General features: G+C 41.8%; 1 protein-coding gene across 4 annotated transcripts in view; it reads left to right on the forward strand.

The window, feature by feature from the left end:
* The window catches only part of PDS5A (PDS5 cohesin associated factor A), a 62,362-nt gene that overhangs the window by 26,718 nt on the left and 11,508 nt on the right, over positions 1-24,136 (forward strand). For 3 of the 4 annotated variants that reach the window (XM_070949071.1, XM_070949072.1, XM_070949073.1), the window contains exons 8-28: positions 352-492; positions 2,334-2,449; positions 3,207-3,301; positions 3,818-3,963; positions 4,674-4,825; positions 6,019-6,132; positions 6,612-6,693; positions 8,554-8,602; positions 8,689-8,828; positions 9,628-9,743; positions 10,665-10,770; positions 12,481-12,641; positions 13,543-13,666; positions 14,480-14,638; positions 14,756-14,824; positions 17,852-17,988; positions 19,789-19,912; positions 20,382-20,586; positions 20,790-20,904; positions 22,992-23,124; positions 23,927-24,046. In XM_070949071.1, the coding sequence (XP_070805172.1) occupies positions 352-492; positions 2,334-2,449; positions 3,207-3,301; positions 3,818-3,963; positions 4,674-4,825; positions 6,019-6,132; positions 6,612-6,693; positions 8,554-8,602; positions 8,689-8,828; positions 9,628-9,743; positions 10,665-10,770; positions 12,481-12,641; positions 13,543-13,666; positions 14,480-14,638; positions 14,756-14,824; positions 17,852-17,988; positions 19,789-19,912; positions 20,382-20,586; positions 20,790-20,904; positions 22,992-23,124; positions 23,927-24,046 (2,604 nt within the window). Of the gene's footprint in view, positions 1-351; positions 493-2,333; positions 2,450-3,206; positions 3,302-3,817; positions 3,964-4,673; positions 4,826-6,018; positions 6,133-6,611; positions 6,694-8,553; positions 8,603-8,688; positions 8,829-9,627; positions 9,744-10,664; positions 10,771-12,480; positions 12,642-13,542; positions 13,667-14,479; positions 14,639-14,755; positions 14,825-17,851; positions 17,989-19,788; positions 19,913-20,381; positions 20,587-20,789; positions 20,905-22,991; positions 23,125-23,926; positions 24,047-24,136 lie in introns of those variants that run through there. The other variant, XM_070949074.1, reaches the window with a different exon arrangement.

Below are 24,136 nucleotides of genomic sequence, written 5' to 3' on the forward strand. Positions count from 1 at the left end.
AAATGCATGCACAGCCGGTCCCCGCCATTTCCTCTGGTTTCCTTTGCGCACCCCAAAATAATAAGATCTCCCTGAAAATAAGGCCAAGCGCTTATTTCAGGGTTCAAAAAAATATAAGACAGGGTCTTATTTTCGGGGAAACACGGTAGTTGACACAGCCGGGTCTTAACCAGAAAGCCAGCCAAGGATGATGGGCAACCATATCTTAGGGGCCAAGAGGTCTCATTGGGCAGGAGGGATGCTTTAATACAGAACACAGTTTTGCAAAAATGTGATGGCAACGATCAGTTTAAATGTGTAGGCGCTTTGAAAATATTTACTTTTTAAAGCAAATGTTTTCTCTTTTATTAGTTTTTTAATCAGGTTTTGGTACTAGGAAAGTCTTCTGTGAGCGACTTGTCTGAGCATATATTTGATCTAATACAAGAACTTTTCGCTGTCGATCCTAATCTTCTGCTGTCTGTCATGCCACAGCTGGAGTTCAAGCTGAAGGTAAGAAACCGCAAATTCTGCATGAAGGGATTTGTATGAAAGTCTGTAGCATTTGCATACGGAAAAGTGAGTTTGGCTTTTTTTAAATGCGTTTCTGCAAGTTGCTGAGGTGGAAGTACAAAAGGGCAGAGGGGCTGAGGTTGCATTGCAAATGCGTGTTGGCAGTTTTGACATTATGATTAAGGACAGGCAGGCATGAATCTGTGAGGTTTTCAGAACAAATTTGTTTCCATACTTGCCAATGGAAGTAACTCTATCTTGGACAACTTCCAAAGAATCGTTGCCATGCTCATGAAACAGAATAAGTAATACCATCCTAGGCTGTATCTCAGAAGGATGGCATCGGGAGCTATTGGTGGCCCAGTGGTTAGAATGTAGTATCGCAGGCTAATTCTGCCGACTGCCAGCAGTTCGATCCTGACCGGCTCAGGGTTGACTCAGCCTTCCGTCCTTCCAAGGTCGGTAAAATAAGGACCCAAATTGTTGGGGGGCAATAGGCTGACTCTGTACAACCGCTTAGAGAGGGCTGTAAAAGCACTGTGAAGCGGTACATAAGTCTTAAGTGCTATTGCTGTCAAAATCACAGGAAGTGATAGTATCACTCTATATTGCACTAGTGAGGCCCTGTTTGGAATGCAGGTAGTCCGCAAGTTACAATCACATTTGAGGCCAAAATTGCTATAGCTAAGTGAAACAGTTGTTCTGTCTCATTTTATGACTTTTCTTGCCACTGTTGCAGGGGTGAAATCCAGCAGGTTCTGACAGGTTCTGGAGAACCGGTAGCGAAAATTTTGAGCAGTTCGGAGAACCAGCAAATACCACCTCTGGCTGGCCCCAGAGTGGAGTGGGAAAGGAGATTTTGCAATATCCTCCCCCCAGGAGTGGGGAGGGAAAGGAGATTTTGCAATGTCCTTCCCCTGCCACGCCCACCAAGCCACCATGCCCACCAAGCCACGCCCACAGAACTGGTAGTAAAAAAAATATATGTGGATTTCACCACTGCACTGTTGTTAAATGAATTCCTGCAGTTGTTAAGTTAGTAACACGGTTGTTAAGTGAATCTGCCTTCCCCCCTTGATTTTGCTTGCCAGAAGTTCACAAAAGGGGATCACGTGACCCGTGGCAACGGTCATAAATATGAGCCGGTTGCCAAGCATCTGAATTTTGATCATGTGACCGTGGGGATGTTACAACAGCCGTGAGCGAAAAAGGGTCAGAGGTCACTTTTTTCAGTGCCGCTGTAACTTTGAACTGTCCCTAAATGAACAGCTGTAAGTTGGCTGTATGTTCCTCTACATATTGATTAAAAAAAGGTCACAGAAAAAGAGACATCCCTATGAAGAGATACCTCAGTTCTGGCTGGACAAAAATTGGCATACAACATAATGTGTGTTACAATATCTCCGTGGTCATGTGATCATAAATCGGCCGCTTGGCAGTTGACTCATAGTTATGACAGTTGCAATGTCCCGGGGTCATGGGATCACCTTTTGCAATCTTTTGACAAGCAAAGTCAATGGGGAAGCCAGTTTCACTTAATAACCCCTGTGGCTAATTTAACAGCTGCAGAGATTCAACTTAACAACAGTGGCAAGTAAGGGCGTAAAACGATGCAAAACTTACTTAACATCTATCTTACCTAAGCAATGGAGGTTTTGGGCTCAGTTGTGATCATAAGTCAAGGACTACCTGAATTGAACCTGGGAAAGGATTTCAAGAGGAGTGCGTAACTTTAAACTACATTGCTTTGATGTAACTTACTTCGTGGAATGAGAGTAAATATTCCGACTTGCTTAAATGTCTGTATCTGTACATTTCACTTTTTTCTTTTTAACTGACAGAGCAATGATGGAGAAGAACGCTTAGCTGTCGTAAGGCTTTTAGCAAAGTTATTTGGTTCCAAAGATTCGGATCTTGCAACACAAAATCGTCCGCTTTGGCAGTGTTTTCTTGGCCGGTGAGGAACTCACCTATATATATTTGGTTGGGTTGATTTTAGCCATTTTTTTTTCCAGTAATACTTTTAAAAAAACTTTTACTTGTTTTTAAAAGCCCTATATAAAATTTGTAACGCAGTGAATACTATGTGTACTTACTGTATTATAATAAATGACATTCAGATCAGGGGTGGGTTCTACTTATCTTTACTACTGGTTCGCAGCGGGGCCGCGCGCATGCACAAAAGCGTTTTGATGACATCGGGGTTGGTGGGTGGAGCCTCTCACCGGTTTTATTACTGGTTCTATAGAACCGGTGCGAACCGGGGGCAACCCACCACTAATTCAAATAACATATTTTGAAATTGAAATGCCATCTATAATTTCCATGTTTTAGCCAAATAGATTTTTTTTCCCTTGGTTTTATACATTATGCTGTTATCATTCCTTGAAATGATATGCATGTACTGTACAGTGAATACATGTTTGCATTTACATTCACCTTCAATAGTTGAATATAGTAATTACTTTTTGTTTTATTTTAAGAAATCGAGTTTGGTTTTGGGAAATCGTCCATTTTAATTTTCCTGTCTTTTCTGAGTTTTAAACTGAAAATACGTTTTGTTCTATTTATTGTGTGGGATGCTCGGTATGTTGGATTATATATTTGCAGTATGTAGCATTCTGAAAGTATATTTTCATAAAAGCATATTTAGTTTATTGCATTCGTCACTGAAGCCAAGTATAATTTTGGATTTATATATTCCTCTCTTTCAGATTCAATGATATTCATGTTCCTGTGAGATTAGAAAGTGTGAAATTTGCAAGTCATTGTTTAATGAACCATCCAGATTTAGCAAAAGACCTCACTGGTAAGATATCTTAATTCAGAAGAATTGAGGACAATAGGTTCAAAGAAATAACGTGGAGATACAGCACTGGTTTGATAATAATCAAAGTATCGTTAATTATGAGTTTTAAAAGGCATGTTGGAGGTATATTTCTTCATAGAAATATAGAAAGAATAGCAAATGTTAATGATGCTTATATCTTGCACCACCCAACATATAAAATAAGAGGAAGGGTTTATCAATCCACCTGTGAAATGCAATCACATTAGCAACTCAGTGCGAAAGGCTTTGTACAAATGAGACCTTCCATTGTCATCCTTTGTTAGTTACTTGCCTACTTTTTATACGTATTTCCTGAACTTACAATTAGAAACAGGTTTTGTTGACATTACTAATTAATATTGACTGTCAATGTGTTCAGTAGTAATTTTAATATTCCTAAAGGCTTCGCTGTTTAGTTGCAGGCGTATGAACACACAGTATTTTTCTGTAGAAGTTATACACGTTTCTTTTCTTTTCTTTTCTTTTTTGAAATAGAATACTTAAAAGTCAGATCCCATGATCCAGAAGAAGCCATTCGCCACGATGTCATTGTCACAATCATCACTGCGGGCAAAAGAGATCTTTCTTTAGTCAACGACCAGCTCCTTGGCTTTGTCAGAGAAAGGACACTGGATAAGCGGGTAAAGTCTCTTGCATCTTACAATTTCCACATTAGAGGCTCCCTAGATGTTCTGAGCGCGTGGATGGAAAGAAATTTCATGCTGTTGTGTTAAAAATGAATGGCAGTTACTGAAAGGAGAGTTCAGTTGCCAGCGCCTCCATTCATCTGAATATAAAAATTGATGAGCTGTTTTACGTTGACAAATACAAAGCTGATATTTCTTGTCCGGGAGTCCGTCCTCTGTGTGTGTGAGATCATTTCCTACCGTTGCTGCAGTGTTTTTCACAATAAAAGTTTCCCAAAAGTTTTGGGTGCTGCATTGATTTTATCATTTAGAAGTTACGATCTCAATGGTCTATGAAGATTCTCAGTCATCCAGATTGTAGTTGTCCCAACGATGCTTTTTCAAAAGGCCACTGGACTTCCTTGGTTTTTCTTTGAAGAAGTTTCACTTCCCATCCAAGAAGCTTCCTCAGCTCTGGAAGAAGCTTCTTGGATGAGAAGCAAAATGTCTTCAAAGAAAAACCAAAGTCCAGTGGCCTTTTGAAAAAAGCACTTTGGTACCATCTCAATCATCAATATGATGTTTATAATGCCTTTAAAGAGTTCTGACTTTTCTGTGGTAAATCAAGCTACAACTTTTCTGACGTGTCCTGGTCATTAATTTTTAAGCCGAAGCTGTTTGTAACATCACCTCCCTGGGCTTCTGTTTCTTCTTCTTCTTTTAAGTGGCGGGTAAGAAAAGAAGCGATGATGGGACTCGCTCAGCTGTACAAGAAATACTGCCTTCACGGCGAAGCTGGAAAAGATGCGGCAGAGAAAGTCAGCTGGATAAAGGATAAACTTTTGCACATATATTATCAGAATAGCATTGATGATAAGTAAGTGAATGGATCTGCTCTTTCATAATCTTTTAACTACCCCATAATCTCTTGGAGGGTGGAGTCTGGGCAACTGAATGGAGCTGGCAGAGTGTGTTCTGTCCCCGTCCCACACGCACACACACCAACAGACGTTCAAGAGTTAAAGACCAAACCAGCCGGCAAAATCCTTTTCCTTATGATAACGGAACTTGGCAACAACCTAGTGGCTGCCTGCCAAGAGTTTATTATTTACAAAGAGGAGAGATAACTTCTCCCCACTTTTGGTACATCAAAAGAAACAGCTCAATAATTACAGAGTTAATCAAGTCCAGAGATAATCCAGCAAAGTCTATAGCAAAAAGTCCGGCAATGCAGAATGGCGTGGAAGCTTTCAGCTTTGTTCGTCACAAGGTTTGACTGGCCACCACGCTCCCTTTTATATCCTGTGGGGTGTGGTCCAGTGACTCAGCCTAATCTCTGGCACGCCTTTTCTTCTGTTGCGCGTGCTTATCTCTGCGCCGCTGGCGTGGATCCAGCCAAGACTCATTACCCTCATCACTGTCCATTTGTGGCTGCGTGGATATGCTTGACCCCGGCCCTATCTCTTGCCCTTCGGTGGACACCGAAGGCATTGCCAGAGAGGAGGGTCCTGGAGAGGGAGGCCTTGCCAACTCCTCTCCTTCACTCTCGGAGTCCTCTCCTGCCGATGACACAGGCTCCGGTAACGGAGCCACAACACAGTGTTTACTGGCCGGATGCCCTTCCTGTCGCCAATGCGGAGTTTTGTTCAGCAGATATATTCTCATTGTGCCCAGAGAGAGAAATATCTGCCTCTACCTAGGATCGAATTCACAGCCTCCTGATTGTGAGGCGAGAGCTGCACCTCTAGGCCACCGCACCACTCCAATGGATCTGCTCTTTCCCCAGAATAAAATCACAAAGCCAGTCTGACCCTTTCCCCCCCCCCCCATCCTTTTTTTATTAGAGACCAGCTACAGGGCTGGTCACTGACATCTGGCAGATGCATGATCAAATATCCCGCCTTCTCATATGTATCACGGGAATGGATTGCCTCCCCTTGGCCTCTTTGCCTTGCAGAACTTGCTCTGCCATACGTACACGTGTAGGACAGTTTCCCCCTTTTTTAAAAAAATTAAGATATTAAACTCTTGTGCAGTTTAAACAATGGCTGCGTTTATCTTCCTTTGCAGGTTGCTGGTGGAGAAAATCTTCGCTCAGTATCTTGTTCCTCATAATTTGGAAACGGAAGAGAGGATGAAGTGCTTATATTATTTATATGCTAGCTTAGATCCAAATGCTGTTAAGTGAGTATGGCTTTGACTGGGACAACCGCTACATTTTTAAATCGGTTTCACCCGTAATTTTAAATATCCCGCGCGCAGGCGTTTTACGTTACGTGTCTCGTAGCTCAGCGTGGTTTCTTCTCTGGTGCGATGGCCAGTGTGTTGAAGTCACTAGCTCCATTGGCTATTCGGTAGAATTCAGATCAAGGCAGCCTGCTGTTCTTCAGAACTACTTAAAAAAATTGTATTTTGCAATAGGAATTCTTAGGTTTTTTTGGTATACGTCTGAATTAAAATTAAGTAAGAAAAGATAGGAATCTGGGACTCAAATATGTGCCTAAACTTTGAAAAAAAACCCAGGACATTACAGAGGGTAGAAGAGCTATCTCAGTTTTAAAAAGCGGCTGGGTGGAGAATGCCATGGAACTCCATATACTATGTATGAAGTCACATCCCCCCCCCCCAATGTTTTAATATATTTTTCATGTCTTTATGCCCAGGGCACTGAATGAAATGTGGAAGTGCCAGAACATGCTTAGGAGTCATATGCGGGAATTGCTAGATTTGCATAAAACACCCACCGTAGGTTTCAAAATAACATAACTGTTCTACTTTGCATGCTTTGTTTTTTTTAATATTGCTGTATTTTAGAATATTAATATTCCCTGTCTCTTAAAATTGCTGTGTTAAATAACTCTGAATTTGTTCTTTGAACGCTACCGTTTCTCAAAATAATAGCCTGTTAAGAGCTTTATAATGAGATATAAATATGGGAAAATTTGTGGCACAAAGAATGATGTGGTATCATCTTGATGTCTTTTCTTACAAGGGCAAATTGCTACCCTGTGTTTCCCCGAAAATAAGACCCTGTCTTATATTTTTTTGAACCTGGAAATAAGCGCTTGGCCTTATTTTCAGGAAGGTCTTATTATTTTGGGGCGCATGGAGCAAGACAGGGTTCCGCTTGCCGTCTTATCTGGTTTCCAGCTCTGACTTTAAATATTTTGGGGGTGGGCTTATTTTCGGGGGGAGGCTTCTTTTAGCGCATGCTCTCAAAAGCCTGATTGGGCTTATTATCAGGGGATGTCTTATTTTCGGGGAAACAGGGTACTAACACTCTATAGATAGTCCTCGACTTACAGCCACAATTGAGCCCGAAATTTTTGTTGCCAAGTGAGATATTTGTTAAGTGAATTTTGCCCCCATTTTATCACTTTTCTTGCCACAGTTGTTAAATGAATCACTGCAGTTGTTAAGTTAGTAACACGGTTGTTAAGTGAATCTGACTTCCCCATTGACTTTGCTTGCAAAAGGGGACCCCATGACCCTGCAACCATCATAAATGTTAGTCAGTAGCCATGTTTCTGAATTTTAATCACATGACCATGGGGAGGCCACAACGGTCATAAGTGTGAAAAACTCACAAGTTGCTTTTTTTAGTTCCGTTGTGACTTTGAACGGTTACTAAATGAACAGTTGTGAGTAGAGGACTACCTGTATATGTGCAAAATATGGATGGACTATGGGAAGAAAGAACGATCTTTTAAAACATTACAGTCTGGCTTTTACAAGCCACCTGGTAACAGCTATACTCATTTATTGCCAAATCTTAAAAGTAGGTTGGGCTGAAAATTGGTCATAAATTTATGAACAAGTCAGAGAAGGGTTACACCAGCGGCTCCCAACCTTTTGGGCAGCAGGGACCGGTTCCATGGGGATGTTGTGGCCTGTTGACTACCAGCCCCTCCAGCAGCCTAATCAGAGGAGGAGGAGGAGGCATGGGAGTCAGGGTCAGCATTAAGGCAACCTGAGAACTCTATGGGGAAGAGGGAATGGAGCTGGCAGAGAGAGAGAGAGAGAGAGAGAAGGACAGAGCCTGGGCTGTCAATCAGCCCACAGATGGAGAGTCAACAGCCCCGAGGTCTGGAGGTAGCTGATGGGGAAGAGGAGGAACAGCTGGGTCCAGTGCCTGATGCGCGGATGCGCAGAAGGCAGAGGAGAGGAGAGCAGTGGAAATCTATGGGCCGAACCTTGGGACAGAAGAGCCACCACTGCTAGCGAAGCCCCACCGAGCTCTGGGGATAAAAGGCAGGGGGTGAATAGGTGTGGCAGACAACTATTCATCTCCCTGCCGGACAGACTTGTTGAGAAAGAAGCATTTTGCCGGGGCTGCTAGCGCTCTTAATAAAGGAATCATTGGTTTAACTACAGAGAGTTTGTCATGTTTGGGGAGCTGGGTCAGAACAGGAGAAAAGTTTTTCCGCGGACCAGAGGGGGCGAGGTTTGGCGTGCTGCCTGCATCCCACGGATGGGGCTTCACTTGTTTGCACGGCCCGGTTTCTGGCATGTTGTGGCCCAGTGCCAGTCCACGGACTGGGGGTTGGGGACTCCTGGGTTACACGACAAATCTGTGTGAATTCTCATCTCAACTTCTCCTTTCAGTCAGAAGCAAACAGTGCTGCTATGTTTGGGAAGCTGATGACCATAGCAAGTAAGAGCTGTCGATTAGAATTCAATTTGATAGTGTTGCTCGGAAGCCGCCACTCGAATTGACACCTTTCCATTATAATTCTCTAGAAAATCTTCCGGATCCTGGAAAAGCCCAGGATTTTGTGAAAAAGTTCAATCAAGTCCTTGGTGATGATGAGAAACTTCGTTCTCAACTTGAAGTGCTAATCAGCCCTACGTGTTCCTGTAAACAGGCAGATATCTGTGTGGTAAGGTTTTTTTTTCTTTTTTTTCCCTAAAGGCCGATACCAATCTTCAATTTAGAACATTCCTGAAAAGTTTGTAACAATTTAGGATTCTGCCATGATAATAAGTCAGAGTAGATGGACTACCTAGTTGGTTTTTGCTGAACTCAAAAAATCTAAGTTGGAAATATCAGTGAAGTCCTCGGGAGATCACTTGGAATCAAGAGGTAGTCCTCAGCTTACGACCACAATTGAGCCCAAATTTTATATTGCTAAGTGAGTTTTCCTCCTTTTAGGACTTTTCTTGCCACAGCTGTTAAGTGAATCACTGCAGTTGTTAACTTAGTGACCTGGTTGTTAAGTGAATCTGGCTTCCTCGTTGACTTTGGTTTGTCAGAAGGTCGCAAAAGAGGGTCACGTGACTTCCCCCCACCCCCCGGGGACACTGCAACCGTCATAAATATGAGTCAGATGCCAAGGGTCTGAATTTTGATCACATGACCAGGGGGATGCTGCAAGGGTTGTAAGTGTGAAAAAAGAGCAGTAAAGTCACTTTTTTCAGTGCCGTTGTAACTTCGAACGGTCACTTAATGAACAGTTGTAAGTTGAGGACTGCCTGTATTTTATGTGTTAAATTATATTCCATTTTTCTACAAATGCAGATGGCTTAAATAGGAGTCTCCTTTTAATCTCTTGGTATTAATATTTATTTTCTATGTACACTAAGAAAGAAGTAGGATTTTGAAAAACTGTTCCTGTTCAGCGTATTGTGTGAGCACTTTTTCCTCTTATTATCAAATGACTTAAACCTTACTGTTTGCAGAGGGAAATAGCCCGGAAGCTTGCAAATCCTAAGCAACCAACCAATCCTTTCTTAGAGATGGTGAAATTTCTTTTAGAAAGAATTGCTCCTGTGCATATTGACTCAGAAGCTATCAGGTAAGCACACTGCATGTTGCAATTTTCACAGCACAACTTTAAATATCTATATTTAAAATATATATATATATATTTTATATATACACACACACACACACACACACACACACACACACACACCTATCTTTTTTGGGGAGGAAAACAAGAAAAAGAAATCTGCCTCTGCCTCCCAGCAATTTTGCCTCGTTGCAGCAAACAGCAAATAGCCCGCTTTACTTTCAGTTTCGTTTTCAGCATAGCTTGATTAGCACAAGAAAAAAAAATGCTCCCAGCAATTTTCCTCCTTGCAGCAAGCAGCAGAGGCTCACGCAAAACAGCTGAGAGCAAAACAGCTGAGAGTCGGGAGGCCAATCCAATCAACTTGTGCTAATTAGGCTGTGCTGAAGCTGAAAGGAGCTGTTTTTGCTTGCTGCTTGCTGCAAGGAGGTAACTGCTGGGAGGCAGAGGCCAAACGGGGGGCGCCAGTGGGTGGGCGGGGCTACATTCGGTGTATAAGACGCACCTACATTTTCACCCCCTTTTAGGGGGGAAAAAGGTGCATCTTATACTCCAAAAAATACGGTAGTTCTCAAGTTATGAATGGCCATTTAGCGACTGCTTGGAGTTATGGACATCTCCCTTGTAGTCACATGACTGCATTTTGGGCGCTTGGCTCAGCTGTTTGCAGCCCGAATTACGACCATCATGACTTACAGCCATAAGGCTCAGACTCCATGACGGTCATAAGTTGAACACTATCCCTGATCTGGAGAATTGTGAAAATAAGCTTGTCGGATACGAATGAGAACGTCGGGTTTGCTAAATAAATGGATTAGTTGTAAAAAAAAAAAAAAAAAAGAAATAGATTGAATGTATGAAACATACAAGCAGTGATTCTTCATGTAACTGAGCATATATGTATTTTGAAATGTCTTGTTTTAGTGCATTAGTAAAGCTGATGAATAAATCAATAGAAGGGACAGCCGACGATGAAGAGGAGGGTGTAAGTCCTGACACAGCAATCCGTTCGGGACTTGAACTTCTCAAGGTACTCCATGTTAAATCTCTCTGCTACTGGTATCCCATATGAAATAATCGGGGTCCGACCCATTCCAAAACATTTTTGGCCCAAAATCAGTGTTTTCTTGCCAGTATTTTAAAACTTTTTTTTTCCAGCAAGACTTGGGTTACACTAGAAATCAAATTCAGCAAGTGATGCAGCTGTTTAGTGAGATTGGCATTGGCATAGGTCAAGATAAAATCACATTTAGAATGAAAACTTAAAGATTTCAGACTCTAGAAAGTGTGCAGAGAGGAGCAAGAATGATGATTAAGGGACTGGAGGATAAAACATATGAAGAACGGTTGCAGGAACTGGGTATGTCTAATTTGATGAAAAGAAGGCCTAGGGGTGAAACGATAGCAGTCTTCCAATATCTAAGTGGTTTCCACAAAGAAGAGGGAGTCAGCTTATTCTCCAAAGCATCTGAAGGCCAGACAAGAAGCAATGGATGGAAACTCATCAAGGAGAGAAGCAACTTACAACTAAGGACAAATTTCCTGACAGTGAGAACAATTAATCCGTGACATAGCTTGCTTCCAGAAGTTGTGAAAGCTCCAACATTGGAAGTTTTAAAGAAGAGATTGGATAACCATTTGTCTGAAATGGTATAGGGTTTCCCGCCTGAGCAGGGGGTTGGACTAGAAGACCTCAAAGCTCCCTCCAAACTCTATTCTATTCTATTCTATTCTATTCTATTCTATTCTATTCTATTCTATTCTATTCTATTCTATTCTATTCTATTCTACTCTACTCTACTCTACTCTACTCTACTCTACTCTACTCTACTCTACTCTACTCTACTCTACTCTATTATTTTTTAGAAGACAGTTTCATTGACTTACACTGTTTTTTTCCTTACACTTAAAATGATCTTCTCTGAGAAGAAATTATAGCTTGCCTAGATCAGACCTGGGCATTTTACAGCCTCTGGCTCACCTGTGATCCTTTGTCTGGCCCTGGTGGATGGCTTCCCACAGACAGTCAAAGTCCATGGGAAAGCCAGTTTCACTTAACCACCGTGTCACTAATTGAAAAAGTGCAGTGATTTACTTCACAGACGTGGTGAGAAAAGTCATAAAACCGGGCAAACTCACTTAACACATTTCTTATTTAACAACCTAAATTTTGGGGCTCACTTGTGGTCGTAAGTGGTGTTTGCATGAAATGCATGCCTACACACCTTCACAGTCCTATTGGTTTGGCCCCTCAGTTTCTCCAGATGGGCCCCATTGGGAAAATGGGGGCACCTACGGGGACACCTACGATCTGGAACGAGCTCCCCCCAGAGATACGGAGGATTCCGGATCTGCGCACCTTCCGTCGCGCGCTTAAGACTTTCCTATTCCATCAAGCTGGCCTGGCCTAAATCTTCTCCCCTTTTTAATCGTGAATTTTTAAATGTAAATTTTAATTTGTTTTAAATTATGGGGTATTTTAAATTCAGCCAAATTATTTAATTCGTTTTTAATTCATTTTAAATTTTTGTATTTATGTGTTTTATCTCGTGGCTGTTCACCGCCCTGAGTCCTTCGGGAGAAGGGCGGTATAGAAATTTAATAAAATAAAATAAAATAAATAAATAAATAAAATGAATTGCCCACCCCACTGGTCTAGACGCATATAACCCTGTGCCACTCTTTCAGATAACCAGCTTGCCTTGATTAAAATGTTTTTTGGTTTGATATGTATCCATAGGTTTTGTCTTTCACACATCCTACCTCGTTCCACTCCGCAGAGACATACGAATCTCTCCTACAGTGCCTCAGAATGGAAGACGACAAGGTGGCAGAGGCAGCCATTCAAATATTCAGGAATACCGGCCACAAAATTGAGACCGATCTGCCTCAGATACGATCGTGAGTGCATTCTGACTTGCTTTCCCTCAGGAAGTTGATAATGAAACATTCCACCTTTCGTACAGGGCCATATACTGTATGTACAATCTCTTACTGATGCAAATGATTGCAGGTAGTCCTCGACTTAACAACAGTTCGTTTAGGGACTGTTCGAAATTACAATGGCACTGAAAAAAGCGACTTACGGCTGTTTTTTCACACTTGACTGTGGCAGCATCCCCACGAGATGAGATCAAAATTTGGATGCTTGGCAACTGACATATTTATGACAGTTGCAGTATCCCAGGGTCAAGTGATCATCTTTTGAGACCTTCTGATAAAGTCAAGGGGAAGCCAAATTAATTAATGTAATTAATATATTAATTAAAATTATATATATATGTGTGTGTGTGTGTGTGTGTATTTTTTAATAATGAAGTTGTGGAAGTGTTAGTGCATTGGGAAAATTTAAAACAAACAGTTTTAATTAATTAAAACTGATATATATTGCATATTTTGTAGAAGAGGTATATAGTCTCCTCTTTCAAAAGAAGATTCCTGAATATACCCACAAATTTATTGAGGGACTTCATAAAGTTCAAGCACTTCATTTTAGTTTTTAATTCACATTTTGTCTCCAGTACAAGATAACAACTGAAAAATGATGCTAAAATAAATTTTCCATTTTTTGTTCTATATTAACTTTGCTGTTTACAGGCAGTTAATAAATCCCTCCAAAATATTTATTTTATTTCATGTAAGTATGAGTATTTATAAATACTTTTCATTGTTTTAAAATGTTTTTAGTTCTTTTAATTGTAGTATTTTTTTCAAAATTGTAAGCCAATTCAGAGTCCTTGACTGAGATGGGGAGCTATAGAAATTCAATGAATGAATGAATGAAACGTATGTGTCTTTACAGAACCCTTATTCCAATCTTGCACCAGAAAGCAAAGAGAGGAACACCTCACCAAGCCAAGCAAGCTGTCCATTGCATACACGCCATATTTTCGAATAAAGAAGTTCAGCTTGCTCAAATCTTCGAGGTAACTTTCTGCTACTGCCTTCAGAAATACTGTCAAAAATTGGAGCCCTTAGTTGAGTTATTAATGATTGTTACACCATGGAATTTCATAAGAAATCAAATTAACTTAATTTAATTTGGGAAAAAAAACCGAACTATTTTTTCTCCCATAAAAATAGGACTTAGACTTATATACCGCTCACAGTGCTTTATAGCCCTCTCTAAGTGGTTTACATAATCAGCCTCTTGTCCCCAATAATCTGGGTCCTCATTTCACTGACCTTGGAAGGATGGAAGGTTGAGTCAACCTTGAGCTGGTCTGGATCGAACTGCAGGCAGTTGGCAGAATTAGCCTGCAATACTGCATTCTAGCCAGCAGTGGGTTCTACTTACCATTACCACTGGTTCGCAATGGGATTGCGCGCGCGATCACTTTGCTCGCTTGCGCGCCTTGGCGCATGCGCAGATAGCTGATGACAACATCTGGGATGGTGGGCGGGTTTCCCTCCAGTTTTACTACCGGTTCTTGCGAACCGGTCCGAACCAGGGGCAACCCACCACTGATTCTAGCCACTGTGCCACCAGGGCTCTCCAAGCAGCAAGATAAATAAAATTTCATTTGACTTTCTAGTAACTGGAAAATTAAAGGCAAAATGTTAGAGATTTTTGGAAGCTATTCTAATGTACTCTTATAACAGTATATTAAGAAACTGAGCCTCCGTTGCATTGCATTAAGTTTATATATTTAATAAACTTAATCAAGGCAGTACAATAATTTATTTTTAAAGACTATCCTAATATGCAGTCGTTAATCTTTTGTTTTCTCTCCCTTCAGCCTTTAAGTCGAAGTTTGAATGCTGATGTTCCGGAGCAGCTCATAACTCCTTTAGTTTCCTTGGGTCACATTTCCATGCTGGCCCCAGACCAATTTGCATCCCCCATGAAATCCGTAGTTGCAAATTTCATTGTGAAAGATCTTCTTATGAACGATAGGGTAGGTTGAGTATAATTTTTCCCAAATGCGATGGGAAGGGGGGAAAAGAACAGATGATTAGCATCAGTATTGAAATGACTGTCTTTGATAGATTTTTAATCGTTTGAAACCTTGCAGTCTACAGGTGAAAAAAATGGGAAATTGTGGTCTCCGGACGAAGAGGTCTCCCCAGAAGTCCTAGCAAAGGTATGTAGTTCCTTTAACTTGTTGTGGCCCGCCGGCAGCCAGTGGAGCTGGCAGCAGAGTCGGACAACGAGGAGATTGGGGAGGAACATGGGCCAGTCCTGGGGGCTGGGGAAAGCTCGGACGAGGGCTCTGCGTCGGAGGCAGAGAGGGAGTTAGACAGCAGTGAGGCAGAGGAACAACTGGAGCCCGTTCCCACTGTGTGCATGCACAGAGCTGCCAGAAGACAAGAACAGCTAAGAAAGCAGGGTCGACTTGGGGATAAAGCCACACCTTGGAGGTGATTGGCCCCTCCCATAGGAAACAAAAGAGGAGCGAACGGGGAGTGGGCTTTTGCAGGAAACAATTCTTTTGTTCCGTGACTCTGAGAGACTCTGTGCCAGGTTTTGCCTTGTACTGCGTTTGGAAACTGGTTACCTGGCAGCTTTCCAAGCGAGATAAGGTTTGTGTTAATAAATATTACTTTGAAAAACTGTTTGGACAGGCCTTGCTGACTGTGAATGAAAGGAATTCACAGTCGTGTAAATAAAAGAGGTTTTGCCAGGACCAAGACTCTGCTTCCTGCTTTTTAAGGGAGCCTAGGTCAGAACAGAACTATGAAACACTTAACAACTCACGAGCATTGATATACGTTCTGTTAGTTACATGAAAGCGACTTTTGAAGTGGCTTTTGAAGAAATTCCATTTGGTGTGTCTGATTTAAAAAAAGCTAGTTTGTTTTCTGTTCTCCTGAGAAGTTTGCATTAAATGCTTTTTGAAGAGGGTCCCATACTTCAATCGTTGACGGGCTGCCTTGAGCTCAAGAGGCAACAGGTGGAAGCTTGTCAGAAGGGAGATCAACCTGGAACTAAGGAGGAATTTCCTGACAGTGAGAACTGTAATCAGTGTCTCCCGAAATTGTGGCTGCGTCATTGCTGGAGGTTTGCAAGAAAAGATTAGACAACCTGTTAAGGATATTGGTGTTGTGTTACCAACCAGCAGAGTAAATGCACAAGGAAACGTTGCTGAGAGCAATGAATAAGAGTTATGCAAACTGGTTTATCAAAAGCTTACTTTATAGTAGAAAAACAGTCTCATAGTCTTTAAACAAATTCCAAGTCTTTGCCAGTAAATCAGTCCAGTAGTTACAGAATCTTCTTACTCAACAAACAGTAGTTGGTTAGAATAACAAACTCACTCTGGTTCACAAACCACGATGGTAGCAGATTCCATCAAACGATGATTAGCAGATAACAACTCCTCTCAATGGTAGCTTATCATAGCAGCTTCATCATCAATGGCAGCATATCATAGCAGCAACTGAAAACGTTAAAATACCTTGCTTAAATACTCTCATAACCAGTCATTACCTAATTACAGCATGACTCAGCATTACAATGAAAACCTTTAAAGTAACATAATACATTTACAGCTTAAAGTTACAGTACACATATATTGCCTGGACAACTGTTAGGCTCAAACCATATCCTAACACAACCAAATTTCAAATTTTCAAACCCTTATTGTCAGTGCACAACGTGTACAATAAGATTGGCTGTGTTGTGGCCCGTCAGCGGCCTGTGCAGTTAGTAACTGATTCCAACAGCGAGGAGGCTGGTGTGGTGCTGCGCCAGCAGCCTATGCAGCTGGCACTCGAGTCAGACAATGAGGAGGCTGGAGAAGATGTGGTGCCAGAGGCGGGGATTCAGCCAGGGCCTTCAGAACCTCCAGAAGCTCCTATAAGTGAAGAGGAAGAAGAGGAGGAGCCTCTTCTCGATGCACGGGCGCACAGAGCTGCCAAAAGGCAGGAGTGGCTCCTCAGGAGGAGGTCTCCTCGAGAGTAAGGCTTGGGGCTAATTGGCCACTCCCCTAGCCTATTTAAGGAAGGACGACGACTGAGGCAATTTGCAGGAAACAACTTTGTTCACATCCCTTCGCGTCTTGATTCCAGAAACGTTTGATTCGGCTCTTGTTTATCTCTTGTCAGTTTTCCTGCAAATTGCTTCTGGGCATTCTGCCAACCACAGTAAGATTATGGTTATCTGAAATACTGTGCCTCAGAATTGAGTTAATATTCTTTGGATTCTTGTCGGCTGTTAATGAAGTTAAATTAACAGCCCTTTTCAGAAAAGACGGATTTAAATTGTACTTGTGTTCGAACAACTACTAAGAAAGCTCATTAGTAGTCCTTAATTAGTAAACTAAGGTTTGTACGGACTTTGTGTGTGCTGCGTTCTTTGGGGCCTGTAGCTGGGGCAGAACAGGCTTGGGCCATTTATCCGGGATAGTATCAGGACACTTGCTTTGGGGAGGGTTAGACTAGAAGACCTCCAAGGTCCCTTCCAGCCCTAGGATTCTAGGCCAGAAGATGTTGCAGCTTTGCACAGTCTTCCCATACAGAACAGGGTGGCGCCTCTCGTGGCTTTGAACCATATTGGGCCATCTCTGCTTTTGCGTTACTTACCATACTTTTTGGAGTATAAGACACACTTTTTTCCTCCCTAAAAGAGGGTGGAAATGTCGGTGCGTCTTATATACCGAATACAGCCATTTCTGGCCTTGAAACTTCACCCCCCGCATGTCCCATTTTCACGAAAAACTGGCCGGTTTTTCGCAAAAATAGGATGCGCAGAAGGTTTGGGAGGCCTGCAGAGTGCTCCTGGGGGCCGGGGAGGGCAGAAACTTTTTTTTTTTCTTGTTTTCCTCTTCAAAATCTTGGTGCGTCTTATACTAACAATGCCTTTTAAATGATTTTAAATTTATATGTTTCTTAAATTTTTTGGCCAAATTGAGATATTTCCTTTTAATTTGTTCTTAATGTTTATATTATGTGTTTTTATCTGGCTGTACAAGGAGTTCCCAGGAAGAAGGGCGGTATATAAATTCGAAGTAAAATAAAAAATAAAAAATAAATAAATACTCCAAAAAATACGGTAGTTTAGTTTTCTGGCAATGGCATCCATAAGACCTGTCCTTTTCCTTTAGAACTGATCCCCGAGGACTGGAAGTGAAACAGACTTCCTCACAGCAGTATTCATGTTTTTCTAACAGGTTCAAGCCATTAAACTCCTGGTGCGTTGGCTCTTGGGAATGAAGAACAACCAGTCCAAATCTGCAAATTCAACGCTTCGGTTACTGTCAGCCATGTTGGTCAGCGAAGGAGACTTGACAGAACAGAAGAGAATTAGGCAAGGCTTTTGACATATGTCACCTCTCTGATCTCTTTCCTGCGTATCAATGTGCCTCAATCAAGGCAGCCAGGGACATCTGTTCACCCAAGGGAACAAAGGTTCCCTACTTTGCATCCCCTTGCTGAACTTGGAATACTGAAAATGCACAGACATTCAGTGTGGGCTGAGCTGTTCAAATTTCTCTTCAGTACGAATGAGAAATGCAATCTTTTTGAATATTCTATGCCCGTGATGGCGAACCTATGACACGCGTGCCACAGGTGGCACACGGAGCCATATTAGTGGGCACGCCAGCTCAGCTCTGGGGCGCATGCGCGCGCCGGCCAGCTGATTTTCTGGGCCCACCAGAAGTAGGGAAACAGGCTGTTTCCTGTCTCTGGGGGGTGGGGGGTGGGGAAGGCCCGTTTTTCTTTCTTACCTGGTTCCAGATCCTCTCTGTGTATCTGGGAACGGCGAAAACAGCCTTTCCCACTTCCTTGGAGGCCCTACGGAGGCTCAAAGGGCCCATTTCCCCACTCCCGGTGGGACAGGAAGTGACGTTTTTTCCTGTCCCCAGCCTCTAGAGACTCCTAGAGAGGCTCCTAGAGACTCCTAGAGAGGTTCTGAAGGCTGGGGACAGCAAAAAATGTCACTTCCTGTCCCACCGGGAGTGGGGAAATGGGCCCTTTGAGCCTCCGTAGGGCCTCCAAGGAAGTGGGAAAGGCTGTTTTCGCCGTTCCCAGATACACAGAGAGGATCTGGAACCAGGTAAGAAAGAAAAACGGGCCTACCAGGCCATCATGTGCCAGGAGCGGGGGGGAGGGGGGAGGGGGTTGCGCACACATGCACGTGGGCATGTGCGTGACCCTCCCCCACCCACCCCTCTCCTGGCACGCGATGACAAAAAGGTTAGCCATCACTGTTCTATGCTATATGTCAGCACTTCAACCTGCATTTACTCTAGTGCTGACATAAGAAGGAGAAGAGGGGGCAGCTGGCAAGAGGACGCTTGGCTTCTCACCTACTTATTTTCCCTGAAGATATTATCCCCTAGGAGATGAGATGGGAGGGGGGACATTCCTGGGAGCTGAAGTAGTAGATATGGGGAGAGTGATTTGGAAGAGGGCCAATGAGACGCAGAGAATTGGGGAACGGAAAGGGAAGGTTTGGGGTCAGGAAGTCAGTGTTGGCTATGCCACAATCGGGGACAGATTGTTGTGCTTAATAAAATGAAAGATTTCATCAAAGACTATTTGTTTGGAAATGCAATTTATTTTATTTGAGACAACATCGAAATCTGACACTATATACATTTTAGACTCTGTAGAATACAGATCAAGCAGACTTTATGGCTGCTTTAAAGGGAGGAAAAATAGGATACTCGGTAGAGTCCATATTGGGGGAAAAAAATAGAAAGCTAATACTGAAGTATTTACTTTCTAGCTTGCACGCAGCTTGATTTGGAAATATCAATCCATTCGCAGCTGAGTTGTAAAGGGTGCTGATTCAGATCTTGCAGAAATATAAGACCTGCCCGTGGGTATAAATTTTCACTTTTGGACTTTAAGTCAACGCAGAATGTTAGCACAAAAATTACAATCTATAAAGATGAACAAAATAGCCAAAGTTGGTAATGAAAATCTGTGTTTGTTAATTAATGCGAGACTTTTAAGAGAGGGTGATAACTGTCATCTCAACCAGAACTCATTGTATCAGTGTGATACATTTTGTTAAATGAGTGATCAGCCGAATTGTGTGTCTTCGGATTTAAATGTATTTGTTTTAGAAATTATACTTTTTTTTCCTTCTCATTTACAGCAAATCAGACATGTCACGACTACGGTTGGCTGCTGGCAGTGCCATAATGAAGCTTGCCCAGGAGCCCTGTTACCACGAAATTATAACACCAGAACAGTTCCAGCTCTGTGCACTGGTCATTAATGTAAGGAGCTTGTTTCAAGCACTGTCTGAAGCGGGTAGCAATTTGAGTTAAAAACAGGATAAAACTTTGTGTTTGGGCTGACTTGCCTTTCTCTCTGTCTGTGTGCACCGTTCTTGCTAGGAATCATGAAATGGAAACAAAAATAAAATTAAATAGATTGTATCAATGATTTACCTACAATACCATAGATCAGTGGCGCCCAATCTTTTGGGCACCGGGGATGGGTTCCAGGGAGAAAGTTTTTCCGTGGACCAGAGCAGGCATGGTTTTGCATGCTGCCTGCATCCCCGCAGATGGGGCTTCGCTTGTTTGCGTGGCCCGGTTGCTGGCATGCCACGGAATGGGGGGGGGGGGGTTGGGGACCCTGCCATAGATTAACAGGCTTTTAACATCTCATATCACTGTTCTGAAACTTAGTTTGCCTTCTTCTTCTTCATTGTTCCCTTGTCCTTTTCTTCTCCTCATATAGGATGAATGTTACCAGGTGAGGCAGATATTTGCTCAGAAGCTACACAAGGCACTAGTAAAATTACTGCTCCCATTGGAGTACATGGCAATATTTGCACTGTGTGCCAAAGACCCTGTAAAAGAAAGAAGAGCTCACGCTCGGCAATGTTTGCTTAAAAATATAAGCATACGGCGAGAGTACATCAAGCAGAACCCCATGGCAAATGGTGAGTAACGTTTGCTTCAAAGATTATTTTTTCTCTCTCACAATATTTCTATTTCTGTTTATGGCTTTGTAAAATATATTGCCTGCATATTTCCTGCTTGCTTTGCAGCAGAAAATTCTCTGATACTTAGTAAATGAAAGTTTGTATGCCAGTTACTCATGTATGACCTTTAGCATTATGTCTTTTTTTCCTTCTTCTTCCAGAAAAACTCGTATCTCTGCTGCCCGAGTATGTGGTGCCATATATGATTCATTTGCTGGCTCACGATCCAGATTTTACAAAACAGCAAGATATCGATCAGCTTCGCGATATCAAGGAGTACGTGTCACCCTTTATTTAAACGTCTTTAAAATGTTGGATTTCAATTGCTAAATTCCTAGACTTTTAAAATGCAAAATTTAATGTCCTGATTTGTTAAGAGAAGAGAAGAATAATTGTCACCTCTGGCGCGCTTGCAATTCTCCAAAGTATTCGGCTTCTTTTGCTGCTTCTTTTTTTTCTTTTTTGGTACATCTTTGCCATCTGAATATTTGTCATTTGAATTTTATGTGGGAACTAGTGATACATCAAGGGAATGAGTCTGAGAGAACAAATAGTATCATCGTTCTTTCATGTTTTGATTTCCTAAGCATAGTAATTAAAGATTCAATGTGCCAGTGTAAAAAAGTAGGAAGGAATTAGGGCAGGTTATTTCGTTCGATAGAAGATAATATCCCTAAATTAATTAACTAAAACCAGATTCGGAAATGAAGTTGGATTCCTTTAAAACTTGCTTACTTTTATAATAAAATGTGACAAGTGTCAAAATATGACAAATCAACAGCCAACCACTTAACTCCTACTGATAATTTTTTTTTTTTTAATTTTGATTTATATGCCGCCCTTCTCCGGAGACTCAGGGCGGCTTACAGTGCGTTAAGCAATAGCCTTCATACTTTTGTATATTTATACAAAGTCAGCTTATTGCCCCCACAAACTGGGTCCTCATTTCACCTACCTTAGAAAGGATGGAAGGCTGAGTCAACCTTGAGCCTGGGGAGATTCGAACCTGCAGTAATTGCAGGCAGCTGGATGATAATAACAGGCTATTAGTCCACTGCGCCACCAGGCTCTAATGTTGCCTAGTTGGCAATGAAATGTCTGCAAGAAAACCAAGTTCAGAATTCCGTCTGAATAAAAATTCAAAGGAGTTCTCATCATTAATTTACCAGTTGTTTTTAGCTTTATCAGCAGAATTCACTCAGTATCTTGAGACCATTCGCTACGATTTTTTTACTTCAAAAATTATACACAAGTGAATTTAATGCTGTGTTGTTGCAGTAGAGTTTCTGGGTTTTGTTAGAGTGGAAGGATATTTTCCAAAATTTCAAAATCTTCTGGTTTTATGTTACTCATCCCTATTGCCTTGAAAATGTTCTGTTCCATGCGGTATTACAGGTTGTCCTTGATTTACAACAGTTCACTTAGTTGACCGTTCAAAGTTACAAGGGCACTGAAAAAAAGGGACTTATGACTATTTTTCACACATTCGACCATTGCAGCAGCCCCATGATCATGTGACCAAAATTCAAGTGCTTGACAACTAGTTCATATTTATGACCGTTGCTATGTCCCAAGGTCACGTGATCCCCTTTTGCGACCTTCTAACTGGCAAAGTCAACGGGGAAGCCAGATTCACTTAACAGCCATGTTACGAACTTAGCAGCTGCAGGGATTCACTTTATAACTGCCAAGAAAAATGATAAACTTAACAAATGTCTCACTTGGAAACAGAAAATTTTGGGCTCGATTGTGACTGTAAGTCGAGGACTACTTGTACTAACTACATTTACAGATTATATTTTTCCGATATGAGCACTCCTCTGAACTTCATTAACCTTACTTTGTAGGTCCAAAGTCAAATTCTTTTTTACTCTCTTTTGCATGGGGGAGGGAGTCACAGAATTCTAATATATATCAGTGTCCAGGGTCAGGTCTGCTGGAGTTCCTATCACAGTGATGGCTAACCTTTTTGCCATCGTGTGCCAGGAAGGGGGGGTGGGGGAAGTTCGCACGCGTGTGTGCCCACACTCATAATTCTATGCGGGCCATTTTGGGCCTCTGGAGGATCTCCGAGGGGGTGGGGAAGGCTGTTTTCACCCTCCCCAGATGCATGGAGAGGAAAGAAAAATGGGCCTTTCCCACCCACCCCAGGCCCTTCGGAGGCAGGAAACAGCCTGTTTCCCTACTTTTGGTGGGCCCAGAAGGCCCGAAAATCAGCTGGCATGCGTGCCGGAGCTGAGGTGGGGTGCCCACTGATATGGCCACGCGTGCCATAGGTTTGCCATCACGGTCCTATCAGGTTAAAGTGTGCCTTTTATCTAGAGAAAAGTGTTTTTATATCTTTCTGGCGTTTGGGTGTTTAGGTGCCTGTGGTTCATGCTGGAAGTTTTAATGACCAAGAATGAAAACAACAGTCACGCCTTCATGAAAAAAATGACAGAAAGCATCAAGCTTACCCAGGATGCCCAATCTCCAGATGAGCCAAAGGCCAGCGAAGTAAGAAATGGGAAGAAAGAGAAAAAGAGGGTTTAAAGTCAGTTTTTGAACGAATGGACAAAACGCTTCAGGCAGTCCCTCATTTCTCTCCAGAGAAATTTTATTTTATTTATTTAATTTATTTATTTATTTATTTATTTAGCGTATGGCTCGTCACACACAGTATTAAAACACTTCATTTTTACAGGTTAAAACATTTAAAACAATTTTTTAAAAAAGCAGTAAGAAAACCTAAGAGGAAAACAGAAATAACATTTCAGAGTTTAATGTCGAGTTTGGAGATCCAGTCAGTAGCTGTCATTGTTATGCATTTTCTTTCCAGAGAAAAAATGAGGTGTAAGCATTTTGTGTTAGCAATCTCAAATAACAGAGAAAAAAAAAAAAAATTAGTTTAACTGTTAGCCAAGCTAAGCGAAAATAGCATTCTGTAAGAGGGGGAATATTACAGCTGAGATTGTCAAGCGTATTTGCTGAAAGTAAAGTGAGTGGCACATTAACAGAATAGCAAATTATGTTAGCAAAAATAGCACCTAATTTTGTGGGAACTTGAAGATACATCATGTGTACTGTGAATTGTGATTTTGTGAGCCAGGATTCTCTGGATCAGGCATCACTTAAAATACGTTTGCTATCTTGGAACGAAAGGATGTCTTCAGTTTGTTCCCAAGTATAATCCAGTGAAAACAAAAAGCATAACATTCTTAACGCTAGGTGACTTATTGATGGGGATTAGCAGATGTTTAGATTACAATGGCAAAATAACGTCCAAATTTCTCTTGTGTTGGTTTCCTTTGTGCTTCAGAAACTCTACACTGTATGCGATGTAGCCCTCTGTGTAATCAACAGCAAAAGTGCTTTATGTAATGCAGAATGTCCAAAGGATCCGGTATTGCCAACTAAATTTTTTACGCAACCTGAAAAGGTAAGTTGGCAAGTAGCCAAGTCAAATATTTGAGTTTATTCTTTTATTTAAGTGTTCCTTCAAATACGCCAAGAAAACACTGTGTAAGTT

Source organism: Pituophis catenifer, unplaced genomic scaffold (assembly GCF_029215685.1).
Source record: "Pituophis catenifer annectens isolate HBS135680 unplaced genomic scaffold, rPitCat1.0.hap2 SCAF_8, whole genome shotgun sequence".
Classification (NCBI taxonomy): Eukaryota; Metazoa; Chordata; class Lepidosauria; order Squamata; family Colubridae; genus Pituophis; species Pituophis catenifer.